General features: G+C 41.7%; 1 protein-coding gene across 1 annotated transcript; it reads left to right on the top strand.

Moving 5' to 3' along the window:
• The first annotated feature begins 683 nt into the window (after nt 1-683).
• On the top strand, nt 684-9,480 carry ADIPOQ (adiponectin, C1Q and collagen domain containing). The gene is made up of 3 exons (XM_006266705.3): nt 684-738; nt 5,632-5,853; nt 8,614-9,480. Exons 2-3 carry the CDS (start codon nt 5,640-5,642, stop codon nt 9,129-9,131), a joined length of 732 nt encoding a protein of 243 aa, XP_006266767.1. The 5' UTR covers nt 684-738; nt 5,632-5,639; the 3' UTR covers nt 9,132-9,480.
• The last annotated feature ends 5,127 nt before the right edge of the window (nt 9,481-14,607 follow it).

Below are 14,607 nucleotides of genomic sequence, written 5' to 3'. Positions count from 1 at the left end.
CACCTAAAGTTGTAGAAATATTTTAGATTTTGACTTATAACCAGCTGAACTGTAATTACATTGATTCATAATGATGGAATAAGATTGTACTACATCTCAGAAAAATTCAAATGGGGTTTTTCTCCCACAGATTTCCTTAATAAACAGCACTGACCTCTTATCAGTTCATCCCCTAGTTGTTGGTGGGTTTGAAGTAATGTCTTTGAAATCATTTCTATAGGCATCCCAGCATCGTTTCAGTTTTAAGAAACAAAAGAAACAATAGTTCACACTAGTCCTACTAGTGCACCAAAGGGCACACAGTAAGAATGCAAACTAAGAATTACATTCAAGTGTATTCATAAGCGTCTCTAAACACAATTTCCATTAATTTTTAAGACTCCCTACTTCACATCAAGCTGCAGATTGTTGATAATAAAAGCCAAGCCCCTAAAAATGAAAGTTTAAATGTAGATAATTGAACCATTTAAGTTCCACTTGGGTTAAAGTTCCCAAACATCTACTCCCCTCACCCTACTGATGGATTTTTTAAACTGGTCCAAAAGTGAGCTGCAAGCGAGAAAACCAATGAGAAATGTCAAGCACTGCATCAACAAGCTTAAGAGCAAATAGGAACAGGAGCATCTTAACTGACAGTTCCATATGCCCCCCTCTGTGATAATGATCTAGTAGCATGACTATTCTTTCCACTTCATTTCTAGAGACTACAGCAAACCCATCAGGACTTAAAAGCAGCTGGTAAGAACCACTTTCATTAAAGCTCTGAGTTGTTCTTTTCTTTTGTCTATATCTGTCATTCAAAGAGACTCTTTCTCAGTAAACTTCCCTTATTAAGGCTAGATATTGTTAACCTTTGAATGGCAATCAATTATTTTAAAACCATAAGTGCTTCGCACTTAGTGCAAAAGCCTTGCTTTCAGAAATCCTCTATGGATTTTGCAACAGGAAAATTAAAACTAAGGACATCAGAAACAGAGAAAATAATGTACCATTTATTGTAACAATCACTTTTAGACTTCACTTTTCTTCCTTAAAAGAACTGTGGGCAGTATGAGCTTGTTCTAACTTTCTTTGAACTCTAGGCATCTCACATCCACACTCACTGGACAGAAATGTAGAGCTTGAAGTGGCACAATTTTAGGCTATATGGTCCTTGGGGCAGATAAACACCATGATTTTAAGTGCATAGTATTGATGACACTGTCTGCATTTAATGCAAATTAATAATACCTATAACACTTATGTGCATTATATATTGTGGCTTTATTTTAGACATATGTAATGACATAGTTAAATATCATTATTTACTATTTAATTAAAGTAGTATTTTAATGATCAAGATGTAGACTGACATTGATAAACAAGCACAATTTAAAAGATGCATTTGAATATAAAAGTCTCTTGACAGTTACTATATTAACCAAACCCCACAAAAAGTCCCCAGTACCTACACTGATTGTCAATATTTTACTGGCTCAGGCATTCACCATCCATAATTTTGATACATTTTACCTTGCATGGGCGAATATTAGGCTCAGAGGGGATAGGAGGTATGTACGTAGCATAAATATGGTACCTAACTTAGAGGACTGTTCAACACCCCTCTAAATATCACCCAGCTGTGCAGTGTATTTATGACCAAAGATCAGTGTTTTTAAAGTGCTTGGTACTAGAGGCAAACAAAGAATAACCTTGTGATTATTTGTTATGAATCTTCACTAACATGCTATGATGTTGGCATTGCTTTTCATATCAGAGAAGAAAGACAAAACCCACCACCATAAAAATAGCTGTAAATACAACAGCAATCCATGCTGGTTGCCCAGTGCTTCTCTAAAGCTCTACTGGCACTTTTTCTTTGCATACTCAATCTTTTCTTCTAACCTACATGGCTCAAGTAGCATGTAGTCTGCACTGTGGTTTCCCTTTCTGACAAGGAAAATGTAGTGTTTTTTGGGGGTTTCTGCAGCCGTTTGTGTTTCAACACTAGGACTTCCAACTGATTTCCTTCATGCATAAGCAGAAACTTCTTTAAGATACTTCTGATTCCACCAATGTCAGAATTCCATTTTGTTGTAATTTCAACTAAAGGAGTGAGATCCTTAGCTGCTGTAAATCAGTCCTACTCCTTTCAGGTTAAAGGTCTGCTAATTTACTCAGATGAAGATCCATGCCAAAGGTCTTCTAATGTAACCTACGTGTTAATATTGCACCAGGATTTCAAATACACAATACCAGACTATGATTCAAACAAGAACAGAGGGCACTGCTTAAAATATTTAATTTTTAAAGAATCCAGGCTTTATCAAATATTATCACATTTAACACAGCAGTTGCACATGGAAAGCGCCAATGCCCTAGCTGATCCTTGGACAGAATATGTAGTTGGCACACTAAAAACAGATGAGCTTCAAGCATCATTGGAACTAGAACATGTATTCTTGAAATGGTAATCATACCAGCACTATTTTGCTAATCTCAATCTCTCTGCATACTGTGAAGAGGCATTACAAGGCATGCCCAAATATGTACCCTGCAGTTTGCCAAACATTTGCAGAGATGCTCTTAGCCCAAAGCTAATTTTTAGCCATTAGGAGATATTAATTTCATTTGTCTATTCCTATCAAGTTACTGCTGTATTATTTGTCCCACCAGCACATGAGCCTTTTGTTAGCCAAGCACAAAGAGAGGTTAACAAATATAGGTTTCTTTTAGTTCCTTTAGAGTTGCCTATCCTGTTCATGCTGAATAGGACACTTGTTCTTGAAAAATCCCATCAAAATCAATGGAATTTCTTTTCCCACTGCAGAGCATTATTGGCCGGCAGAATCTGATATTGAGTAAGCAAAGCGTCAGAACTTGGAGGTCTTTGCCCCTGTACTGGCTTCCAATATTTAGGTCTGACTCCGAATTTTTGTTTAAATCTGCCCAATCACTTCAACTGCATTCTTTGTAGTTTCTGTGCTACCTTTTTCAACCTCTGAGGCAACAGATAGGACAAGTGGCACTTTAGAGCAGGGATGGGCAAGTATTTTGGCTGGAGGGCCACAATAAGTTTTGGAGACATGTCAAAGGCCACATCTATCTCTGTCTCTCTCACTCTCTTATCTTCTTCTCTCTCCTCTCCATCTCTCTCCTTTTCCTCCCTCCCTTTCTCTCCCCTCCCGTCCCCTCCTCTGTCTCTCTCATCCTCCCTCTCATCTCCTCCTCTCTCTCTCTCTCCTCCTCCCCTTCCTGCAGAACCTGGATTAAGCTGTAGTTCACCAGGAGCCCTGACACAGCTGCCCTGACACTCAGAAACTGCTGGCAGTATCATAGCTGATGCTGTGACCCACCCAGCATGGCAGAAACTCCTGCCTGGGTCCACAGTTGATGCCACCAGCAGGTTCCAAGTTGGGACTCTGGCCAGGGTTTCCACTGTGGTGGGCAGACAGCAGCACCAGCTGTGGATGCCAACAGCTGGTTTTGCACCCAGGCTCCTGAACCTGCCCATGGCATCCACATCTGACACCACCATCCACATACAGCAGTGGAAGCCTCTCCTAAGTCCACAGCTGATGACTGATGCTTCTAGGTAGAAGCCGTGCCACCCGCCCACACTCTTGGCACCACGTAATGGCCAGAGCTTCTGGCCAACCATGGGCCAAATCCAATGAGTTGGCAGCTGTCCACCCACTGGATCTAATCTGTTGGCAGGCCAGATCCAGACCGCAAGTCATATTTTGCCCATCCCTAATTTAGAGACTAATTGGCTCAAAAGCATGAGTTTTCATAGGCAACATCCTACTTTGTCAGATATTTTGCCCGTTAAAATAGAATATGATTTCATAGACATTAGGTCTGGAAAGGACCTCAGCAGATCATTGAGTCCAGCCCCCTGCCCCAGGGGCAGGAAGTCAGCTGGGATCATAGGATCCCAGCAAGATAAACATCCAGATGTCTTTTAAAGGTGTTTAGAGTAGGTGCTTGAACCACCTCTGGTGGCAGTCTGTTCCAGGCCTTGGGGGCTCGGACAGTAACGAAGTTCTTCCTTATGTCCAGCCTGAAATGGTCCTGGAGAAGTTTGTGACCATTCGACCTTGTCATCCCTTGGGGTGCTCTAGTGAACAGACATTCCCCCAGATCCTGGTAAACACCCCTGATAAACTTATACGTGGCCACCAGATCACCCCTGAGCCTGCGCTTTTCCAGACTGAAAACTCCCATGGCTCTCAGGTCTGTTTCCTGACCTCTGATCATGTCCGTGGCTCTCCTCTGCACCCTCTCAAGATTCTCCATATCCTTTTTGAATTGTGGAGCCCAAAACTGGACACAGTATTCCAGCTGCGGCCTCACCAAGGCCAAGTAGAACAGGGGGATGACATCCTGGGATTTACTTGAGAAGCATCTGTGGATGCAAGTAAGTGTTTTGCTTGCTTTAATAGCAGCAGTATCACATTGTAGGCTCATGTTCATCTTGTGGTCAATCGTGACTCCCAAGTCCCTTTCATCCATAGTGCTGGCCAGGGTAGCACTGCCGAGCCTATAAGGATGCTGCAGGTTTTTAGCTACTAGGATAGCATAACATAGCTACTAGGATGTCATAACATCTTGGCATTTAAATAGCTTCCAAAGAATCCATCCAGGAAGATGGAGTTACTGTAAAATAGCTTTCTGGGCAATGAAAAAAGTGTTCATTGACTATTCCATGACTAACCATTCTATGTTCTGCCATTTATGATCTTCTTATCAGGGATCGCTTTTTGTCATATTCCTAGCATTCTGTTGTGCAGGGATGAATTCCACAAGAACAAATTTAAAATTTCTGTTCCTGAACAGCATGATCCAAAGCACTTTGAGGTCACTTGAATGACTGCTATTGTCTTCAATAGGCATTGAATCAAACCCTGATTTGGCAAAGGCTATAAAAGTACCACTGGGGTTGGTTTATTCATAAGCAGAAGCTTCTTTAAGGTACATTTGATTCACTGACAAAGGTTGGTTTCAGTAGCAAAGAAAACAGACTAAAAGATGAAGAACCTGGTTATGCAGATCTCAAATTATGTGCACGTCATGGTCCTTTGCCTCAAAGACAGATCCCAAGTAACAACATTAAAAACAGATATGACCACCCTTATATGATATGAACTCTTCATGTATTTACTGCTAAGAGTAGATGCTCCAAGATTAGTGTGTTGTATGTATACCAGTATACCATACTCCATGTTCAGCTCTATGGCATTTGAAGATTTTATATGAGTTCTGACAGATTGTATTTTGCCTCAGCTGTTTGTACACCCAAGCAGAAAGACAAACCACATATGTCATTAGCTAATTGATTGAATCATTGCAAAATAAGTCAACAGCAGGAACTGTAACATCTACCACCTTCAACAACTAATTCTGACCTCAGTTACCCCAGTGCTAAGGCAGAAGAACTCCACCAATGTCAAGAGTGTTCCCTTGTATTGTGTTGATTTCTGCGTAGTTGCTATGAATTTAACACCTGTTGGTAATATTAGCTCAGCTTCTCCCTGGGGGTTTGTTTTTTATTTCATTTACCTAATTTCATGCATGATCCTTTTCCTCTGCGTCTCTGCTGACCTACTACCACTGGGCTGAAATGCTAACTGAGTTACCATCTATTTTAAGGCTCCATAATGAGGCTAAGTTCAAAAGTCCTGCTGTGCTTACTTCTGCTGGTGAAACTCTGGTACACTGGAACAGCTGCTGATGAAGACATACAGCCACCTCCTAAAGGGTCTTGTGCAAATTGGATGGGAGGAATCCCAGGCCACCCGGGCCACAATGGTGTCCCCGGCAGAGATGGAAAGGATGGGAGAGATGGGCCAAAGGGAGAGAAAGGAGAGCCAGGTTGGTGAGAGACTTTCCTGTTTAAATAAATAAATAAAATAAAAACAATCATCATCCAGACTTTAAAGGAATGACTGCCTTGACTTCTACAGGCTTTGGACCAGTCCCAAAGCAGAATGTAGTGAAGAAATAATGTCTTGGCATATAATTAGTATATATACTAATACACAGGCACAGAAGTATATATTGGTCACAGGAACAAGAGTATTCTCTAACTGGAGAACTGTGCACTTGCATGGACACACACACATACAGAGCAAGTGACCACGATGCAACCTTTAGGACAGATCTACACAGAAGCCATGGCTGCATTGTGCACAGGTACCAAATTAACTTTAAACTAGATAAGTTGCATATTTAGTAGGGCTGTGTGAAATTTCGCTGGCTGTTTTGTTTCAAAGCTGTTTCAACACATTTAGAGCTCGAAACAGTGAAATTGAAATGAAACAAAAGGATTCGAAACCACTTCAAAACAAAATGAGGGCACTCAAAACATTTCAGAAGTTTCAAAACATTTTGAGTTTCGAAGCTGGGCTTACATGGCTTCAGCACCAGTCCCAGGCAGCAGCGGCAGCCTCCTCATGTGGCTCACAGATCCGGGGGCCCACACCCCTGGGAGGAGTCTGGCACAGCCTGCAACCCTCCCAGGTGTGTGACCCCCTGGATCTGTGCCCTGGATGAGAGAAGGCTGCCTGGGACCAGTGCTGGGAGTGGGTTGCGCCCAGCACCCAGCACCAGAAATAATTGCTGCTGCCACCTGTCCTAGGCAGCAGCGACAGCTTCCCCTCACCTGGTGCACTTATCCGGGAGCTTGCACCCCTGGGAGGAGTCCAGCACAGCCCAGAAGCCTTCCTGGGGCTACGAGCCCCCAAATCTGCTCCCTGGATGAAGGGAGGCTGCCTTGTTGCCTGGGACCAGCGCTGTGGGTAGGCTGCACCCAGCATCAAAGACAATTGCTCCTGCTGCCTGTCTCAAGCAGCAGCATCAGCCTCCTCTCATCCTGGGCACAGATCCATGGACTTGCACCTTTGGGAGGGCTGCAGCCTGTGCCGGACTTGTCCTTGAAGTGCGAGCCCCAAGAGCTGTGCGCCAGATGAGAAGAGGTTGCCACTGCTGCATGGGACTGGTACTGAAGCCAAATAAGCCCTGCTTCAAAACTCGAAACGTTTCAAAACATTTCAAGTGCCTTCATTTATTTTCAAAGCTGCTTCAAATCCTTTTGTTTCATTTCAATTTCACGGTTTCAAGCTTGAAACGCAGCGAAACAGCTTCAAAATGAAACACCCAGTGAAATTTTGCACAGCCCTAGTAACTACTAACTAGAGTTGCCCCCCTGCACCGTGCCCTGGCTGCCTGCAGTCAGCTGTGGGATCGGGGGAGGGAGGATGGGCAGGAGCCAATAAATAAATAAATAAACAAACAGCAGCAATTAACAGCAGCACCAACTGGCCAAAGCCTTGAACTACAGAAACAGTGCAGTGCCACCTGGTGGCAATAGAAAGTAATTACAATTCTTTGAGACCCTTGGTGTTTACACACCACAAATCCACAGATACAATGGTGTAATTGGTGGCAATGCAAACTAAAATTTGTCCGAGCAGCTTTAGTTTAATGCCTCTGGTTTTAGTTTAAAGCCCTCCAGTTACAATTCCCTAAAAATAAGACAGATTCCTCTCGGTCTCAGCGTGATAAATGAATCTTTATGAACATGTTGGTGGCAGTTTTATCTTAATTCAGTTATTTTATTTGCATTATAAAATCAAGTAAGTTTGCCAAAACATTTATTTGACTGTAAAGTCCATGTATATTACAGAACTGCATCAGTTAAAAGTATTTCCATTTTATAGGTCATCTATAAAACAAGTAAGTTATCTTAAAAGTCTTTTCCCAAAAAATGTTAGATGCATTCATAGTATTGCATCTTTGTTTGATAATAATTTTCAGTTTATGCCTTTGACTATTCCAAAAATAAAGTGAAAAATAACAAATATTTCATCTATATGCATGATGAGTATTAACAAATATTTCAACACAGATTTATAACACAGGCAAGAGCATGACAAGCATGCTAATGGTATCCGTATGCTGGTGCCCTCTCTTTGCAGAGTTACTAGAGACTACTGCCACAAAATCCATTGAACCCCACGCAAAACTGCTCACTGCAGCTCAGCATTGGTTTTGATACCACTACATTTTCTTATATGGGTGCAAGTTTCAGCAGAGTTGCGTGAATCCTCCACTTAGTGAGATAAACTAAGCTCAATGTGTGTTTTTATGGCAATCTTTTGAATAAAGATTCAAACTGCATGGCCTTGTCTGTTTTGTGCACGGACGATCCTGCCAACCAGCGATCCCATGGTGGCTGATCACTGCGATTGTGGCAGCCGCTCCTGGAAGTGGCTGCAAGCGATCGCAGCAATTGGCCAGCACTTGCAGGGGGGCACTGGCGCTCCTGCCTGCTCATCATTTAAGTGGTGAGCACGGCTGGTCAGGGGGTGCACCAGTGCTCTCAGGGGGTGCACGTGCACCCCCATGCACCCCCTACATGTTGCCACTGGTTTTGTGTAAGTGTTAGTGAAAATAATCAGAGATAAATGGGCAAATGTTTAAACTGAAAAGCACCCACCATCTACCTCTGGTCTTAAAAGGGTTTGATTTATCCTCTCTTAAATGAAGAAACATTCTAGAAGCATACACTAAAATGTTACTGCTGGATATGCCCAATGAAATTACTTTAATCAAAAATATTTTCTCCTATAGGTGACCCAGGCCTCAAGGGTGATAATGGAAATGATGGTGCTGAAGGTGTACACGGACTTCCAGGAATATCAGGGATGAAAGGGGAGAAGGGAGATGCTGCCTTCATTTACCGCTCTGCTTTTAGTGTTGGTCTTACAGGCCGAACCCCTTACTCCAATGTTCCTATTAAATTCACAAAGATTTTCTACAATGAACAAAATCATTATGATGAAACCACAGGAAAGTTCCGCTGCATCTTCCCTGGAATGTATTATTTTGGGTACCACCTCACTGTATACCTGGCAGATGTGAAAGTCAGTCTGTATAAGAAGGCTAAGGCAGTGCTCTTCACCTATGATCAGTTCCAGATAAATAATGTTGACCAAGCATCTGGTTCAGTTCTGCTTCACCTAGAAGCTGGGGAGGAAGTATGGCTCCAAGTGTACGGTGAGAAAGAGAACAATGGAGTCTATGCTGATAATATCAATGATTCCACTTTCATGGGATTTCTCCTCTACCCAGATATGGATCCACATTAAAACATGTGACAACTTCAGGAAGAAGACAGAGGATTAGCTGCAGTATTAATTTGGCAACACATTAGATTTTACTAACCACTATTTTCATACTGTAGCTACTGGAAGATAGTATTTCGTTCAGCTCTAGGTAATAACCAAAGGTGAAATCCTGACTCCAGTGATGTCCATAAGATATTTGCCATAGACTTCAGTGGGACCAGGATTTTGTACATCTCCACTTCTGCCTTCTATGCAAACTATGGACGCAAATATTAACTGGAGAAAAAGTTAAACAAGCACAATATGTATCACAATAAGCATTAAGGCTGGTTGATTTTAATTGCAAATGGAAGAAAATAAAATGGTCAAACTTAAATTTTAAAAAAGTTGTGATTTTTATCATTTTCAATAAGCTCCAGATCTGACTAAAAAGTTCACCAGAATTTTAAATTGTAAAAAGTTTAAAATTTTCAGCAAAGTAAGGAGAAAAATATTTAATGACATTTGTTCCTGATTTCCATCTAGTCCGTACATATATGTATACATATACATACATCCCTGTCTTTACCATTTTAACCCACTAACTTACTCGTGCCATCCATCTCTACTCATTGTCTGCCATTTCCACTGGTTACTTTAGCCCACATCTTTAAATATATCAAAACATTTAAGTACTTTTTAAGATAAGCACCATTGCATCCAATTTAGGTTAAAAGTTCCTCCCTGGGTTTTTTTTAATTTGTCTTTAAAGATTTAGGTATGCTGTAGACATAACAGCAACGTACCTTGAATTCATGACTTTTACAGTCTTCTTTCAAAAGAGTCATTTCTTAAGGATAAATGAAGTTTTAGAACTGAAGCATTCCCTCTGCAAGCAGAATGCCTGACCCTGGGAAGGTGGGAGGTATCAACAAGCCGGTGAAGTATTTAAATAGAAATATTGTTCTAATTAAAATCATTATACCAGTTCTATATTTGATGACTTATCAGTACAGCACACAAGCTATTATGTGTTTTTGGTTTGTTGACAGCATTTTATAGCTTTCATTTCACTTTGAGGTCAGAGTGAATTTTTAGTTCCTAATTTATCTTCTCTATTTCTTTATTTCCATGACTTCTTTATGAAAAAAATCCATTTCTGAATGGCTGATGAATTTAGCAACTACCTTTCTACTGTATAACCATATCTATTAATGATGAGAACAAATAAAGCTCAGAGCATCATCTGTAAATTAGCACTGCTCTATTGACATCAATGGAGCTACTACACCAGCTGAGCATCTAGCCCATCTATCTGAGAGGTTAGTTCAAGGTTGTTATGAGTTTTAGTATTAATAACATTCCTATCATGAACTCCAAGTAGTTTCTTGTTTGATTTTCAATTCGATAACTTCTCAGATACATATAAAGTTGAAGAATTCAGTTTTACTTTGATAAGTTCTGCTCAGCTCCAAAGCGCACACACTATTACAAATGTGGAAGAGCATCAGTGGTTCAGCTGAAAATAATTTTTGTAGCAGTATTTTCTATACTCCAGTGAATTAACACATTATAAATAAAAGTACTGTGCTCTGTCACTAAGTTCTCTGGGGCAGTTTTGTTGGTCTCTTGCTGCTATTCTGGAAAGTAAAAGGAAAATACTTTGGGTGCCATTCCAGTGCGTCATTTAATCAAGTCTGCTAAAGCATGGCAATTACTGCACTCCAGCAGCCTCCCGTGTCTTGTATATCAGTGTCTCCATGCTTCAAAATGGCAGTGGGGGAGTATTACCTAAAATTCATTCAATGAGCTTTAGATAAAGCGCACCCGCTACCTTTTTGAAATGCAGGGACGCTGATACATGAGACGCTCTGGGTGCTTTAATTAGAGCGGCTTTCAGACCCACTCTAATTAAAGTACCCCTCCACCTCTACTACCAAAGCACATGTATAAACACCCTTCATTTTTAACTAACACTGAAAGCTTCGCCCAGAGATAGGAACTGATTTGTTTAAAATTCTAGGTCTAAAAGTGAAGTATTCTTCAGGTCTTTAAAACATAAAGGGAACATGTTCTTTTGTTTTTTTATGCACACACAAGCTCCAGGGGAACTGTGATGCCCCCTGTTGGCCACACAACCTATACCTGGCTCCAGGTCTAAGGTGCCCTCCCCTCCCTCGCCTGCCCTACCTTGATGTATTTGTTTGCTTGGAAGGGAGGCGGCCTAAAGAGTCCTAGAGTAAGCCCCCATTCCTCTAGATGCCAGCTAGGTCTTCCAAGCTCCTGCTGTCCTCTACCCTGCCCTTGCTAGGTGGGCTCTGATGGCCTGCCAGAGCCCTTCCCCAGGGTACCTGTTAGCCTTAAGGGCTAATCAGGGTCTCCAGTGCCCCCTACAGCTCTGCATTACAGGTATTACTAATTAATGACTTTAATGGGCACTTGGCTGCACCCCAACTGCAGGCCACCTTAGGCCTCTACACCTTTGTAGGGGCCTCTGCCTTCCTAGCCTCAGGCCTTTTGCTCTCACCAGTTCCCTTAGCTTAGCCCACTGTGCCTGACCTGGCCTCTGGGGTCCAGCCCTTGACTGCCTAATCTGGCTTGGTCTTTGTCTTTGCCCTGTCCCAAGCAATACCTTTGCTAAGCTTGCTTGGGTTCCTGGGCCCTTGTCACTGTTTTTTTTTTGTGCACAGGGCCCCCTGGCCCTAGCTCTGCCCAAACTAGGTTTCAGCCTCTCTCTCTTCCTCTCTCAGGGCTTTAAACTCCCCCTTGGGTCTAAGCCTATGGCATTCCCTGAATCAAGGCCCCTGGCCAGGCTCTAAATACTGGTATGCCTCTGGCATCTCACTGTGGGTTAAACCACCATACACCCTCAGGTACCCCACCATGGCCTCTGCACACTTCCCTTTCAGCCACTTCCAAACCTCCAGTTAAGACTGTAACCAAGAAGTAAGCCTTCTAGCAAACACAAACGAAACCTCCTCTGGGTCCAAACATAAGCAATACCTACCTGCCTTCCCCTTACAATAGGTAGCATTCCCCTGTAGGGCATCAACACTGTTCATTTTCCTCAAGACAGCCCCAGTATCAGCTAGAAGAGCTCCTGCATTCCCCTTACTCTGAAGCCAGACTGCCTCCTGGCTCAGGATTTGTGTTTATATATCTCCCTGTCCCTGTCCCCTGCTGGTCAGATGCTTCCCTGAGCTGCTGCAGGTGTTTCCCCGATTCACTTTTTCCACTCTACCCCAGGATGACTTGCTGCTGCTGCTGGTCTCTTCTGTGATCCTATCTTGCCTCCCATGTAGTCCTCTAGCCCATAGTGCTACTGCGGCACAGCTAGTTCTGCAGAAAGTGCTTGTATCAGGTAAATTTTGGTTACAGGGGTGTAGATTGTAGCCGTTTTGGTCTAAGGACATAGGCAGACAAGATTCTTTGGGTGAGTCTGATATCTTTTATTAGACAAACTTAACTGGTTGGAAAACATTTTCTTAGCAAGCTTTCGGGTTTAAAAACCCTTCGTCAGGCTGAGGAAGACTCTGCAGTTAGTGTGTGCACTTCCCAGGAAAAAAAATTTCCAACTATTTAAGTTGGTTTAATAAAAGATATCAGATTCACCCAAAGAACCGTGTCTTCATTTTGGTTACATACAAAAAACTAGAACTCTTGGTTCCAAAATGATACCTTTTATTAGACCAACTGGAAAATGGCAAGAAAGTTGTCCTTTTCTGCAAGCTTTCGAATCAAAGTCCCTTCGTCAGGCTCTGGGAAAAGTGTAGATGGTACAAGATTGTAAAAAGTCCCCAAAGGTAGGAAATAAACTTCATTTTTGTACAGAGGGATCTGAAGATGGAAGGCTCTCCCTCTGGGTCCATGAGAGTGTCTTTGTGAGCTGTGTTGAGTAGCTCTTTGATGTGTTGATCAGGTAGAATTCCTTCCCTGGAGGTGTCAGATGAGAGGCAGGGAGGCAAAAAAAAAAACAAACTTCCTTGTTGTTCTACAATGAAGTTTAAAATCCAAAATCAGTTAAAATTCAGCATCTTCCATGTTTCAGGGGTGTACTTGGTAGCCGTGTTGGTCTGAGACAAAAAGACATACAAAAAACTAGTACTCTTGGTTCAAAATAATACCTTTCATTAGACCAACTGGAAAATGGCAAGAAAGTTGTCCTTTTCATTTTGGTTAGGCCTTTGTGTTTTATTTTGGTGCTCCAGATTTTGTATAAAGGAATAACTGATCTTGCACTGTGTAACAAAGCATAATGAGGGTGAAACACATCCAAAGTGAGAGAATGATCTTTTGAGTAAATAAAGCAGAATGGATCAATTGTCTTACCTCTCTACCAGCAGCTGAGTGAGATCAGGATTCCTCAGTGAGGGTAGTTAATCACTGAAATGGTTACCTACAGAGGCTGTAAAGTCTCCATCCTGGGAAGTTTTTAAAAGCAGGTTAGACCACCACACAGGTGAGATAGTTTTACTAGGATGATCCTGACAGGGAAGAACAGAGGGTTGAACTAGATGAAATCCTGAGATCTCTCCCTTCCAGCCCTCTTTTTCTATGATTCTATGAGCCAGTCAGATATTGGACATCACTCTTTGCTTCCTACATGATAGAGCAAAGGAGTTCTGTGTATCTGCTTTTCTTTCCCTTTCACCTCATCCACTACTATCGCATCTGAGCACCTTACAAAATATGGCTGCCTCTTCTCAAATAACAAGTCTAGAATGTTTTGGCCTATTATTAAGGATTCATACAGCATTTCCCTTTTGTTTCTACCAAGTAATTTTATATGGTATTTGCTCTACATCAGTCCTGTCCCACACAGGGAGCTGAAGTTACCTACACAATAGCCCTCTAGGAATAAGAAAAACTTGTGAAAATATTTACTTCCAGACTGTTTGCCCAAAGCTAACAGCTTAAATCTAAATCCATCACATATACCATCGCTAAAAGAAAATCCCCTAAGGGTCACAAGATTTAAACAGTTCTAGGATTTAGAAGGACCCAATTTGATATTAGATCTGATCATGTTTAATTCAGCCAGTTTGAAAGAACATCCTGTTAGGCATATTAATATGAAAAGAATGGGAAAATTCATGAATCTGTAAATAAGAAAGGGGATGAACAAATAGTTACTGCTGTATCTAATGGCATAAGAGGATTAGACGAAATATGCCAAGATTATACCTTTTAGAATGTCTGAATGTTGAGAATTTAACATTTCAGAGAGGAGTAAAAGCAGAAATGAATAAGGTGCCTATATATAATTGGACTAAGCACTGAGAAAGAAATCTAATTTAAAGTTTCCTGAGCTGGTTTCCTAAAAAGCACTATGTGTTAATTAACCATTTTAGTGCTGCCTACACAGCAAGTGCAAATGTGCCTGCCATGTTGCCTTATACCAGGTAGGAACAAAGACACCTCAAGGAAAAGAAGCAGGCTGAACCCGCAGTCAAGATAGTGGAATAAAGATTTGAGTTTATTCTTGACACTGCCCCCGCATATTTCTCTGAATTTTTTC

The sequence above is a fragment of the Alligator mississippiensis genome, chromosome 7 (assembly GCF_030867095.1).
Source record: "Alligator mississippiensis isolate rAllMis1 chromosome 7, rAllMis1, whole genome shotgun sequence".
In the NCBI taxonomy this organism is placed as follows: Eukaryota; Metazoa; Chordata; order Crocodylia; family Alligatoridae; genus Alligator; species Alligator mississippiensis.
Note: the sequence above shows the minus strand (reverse complement) of the source record. Positions and strands in the feature narration are given on the sequence as shown.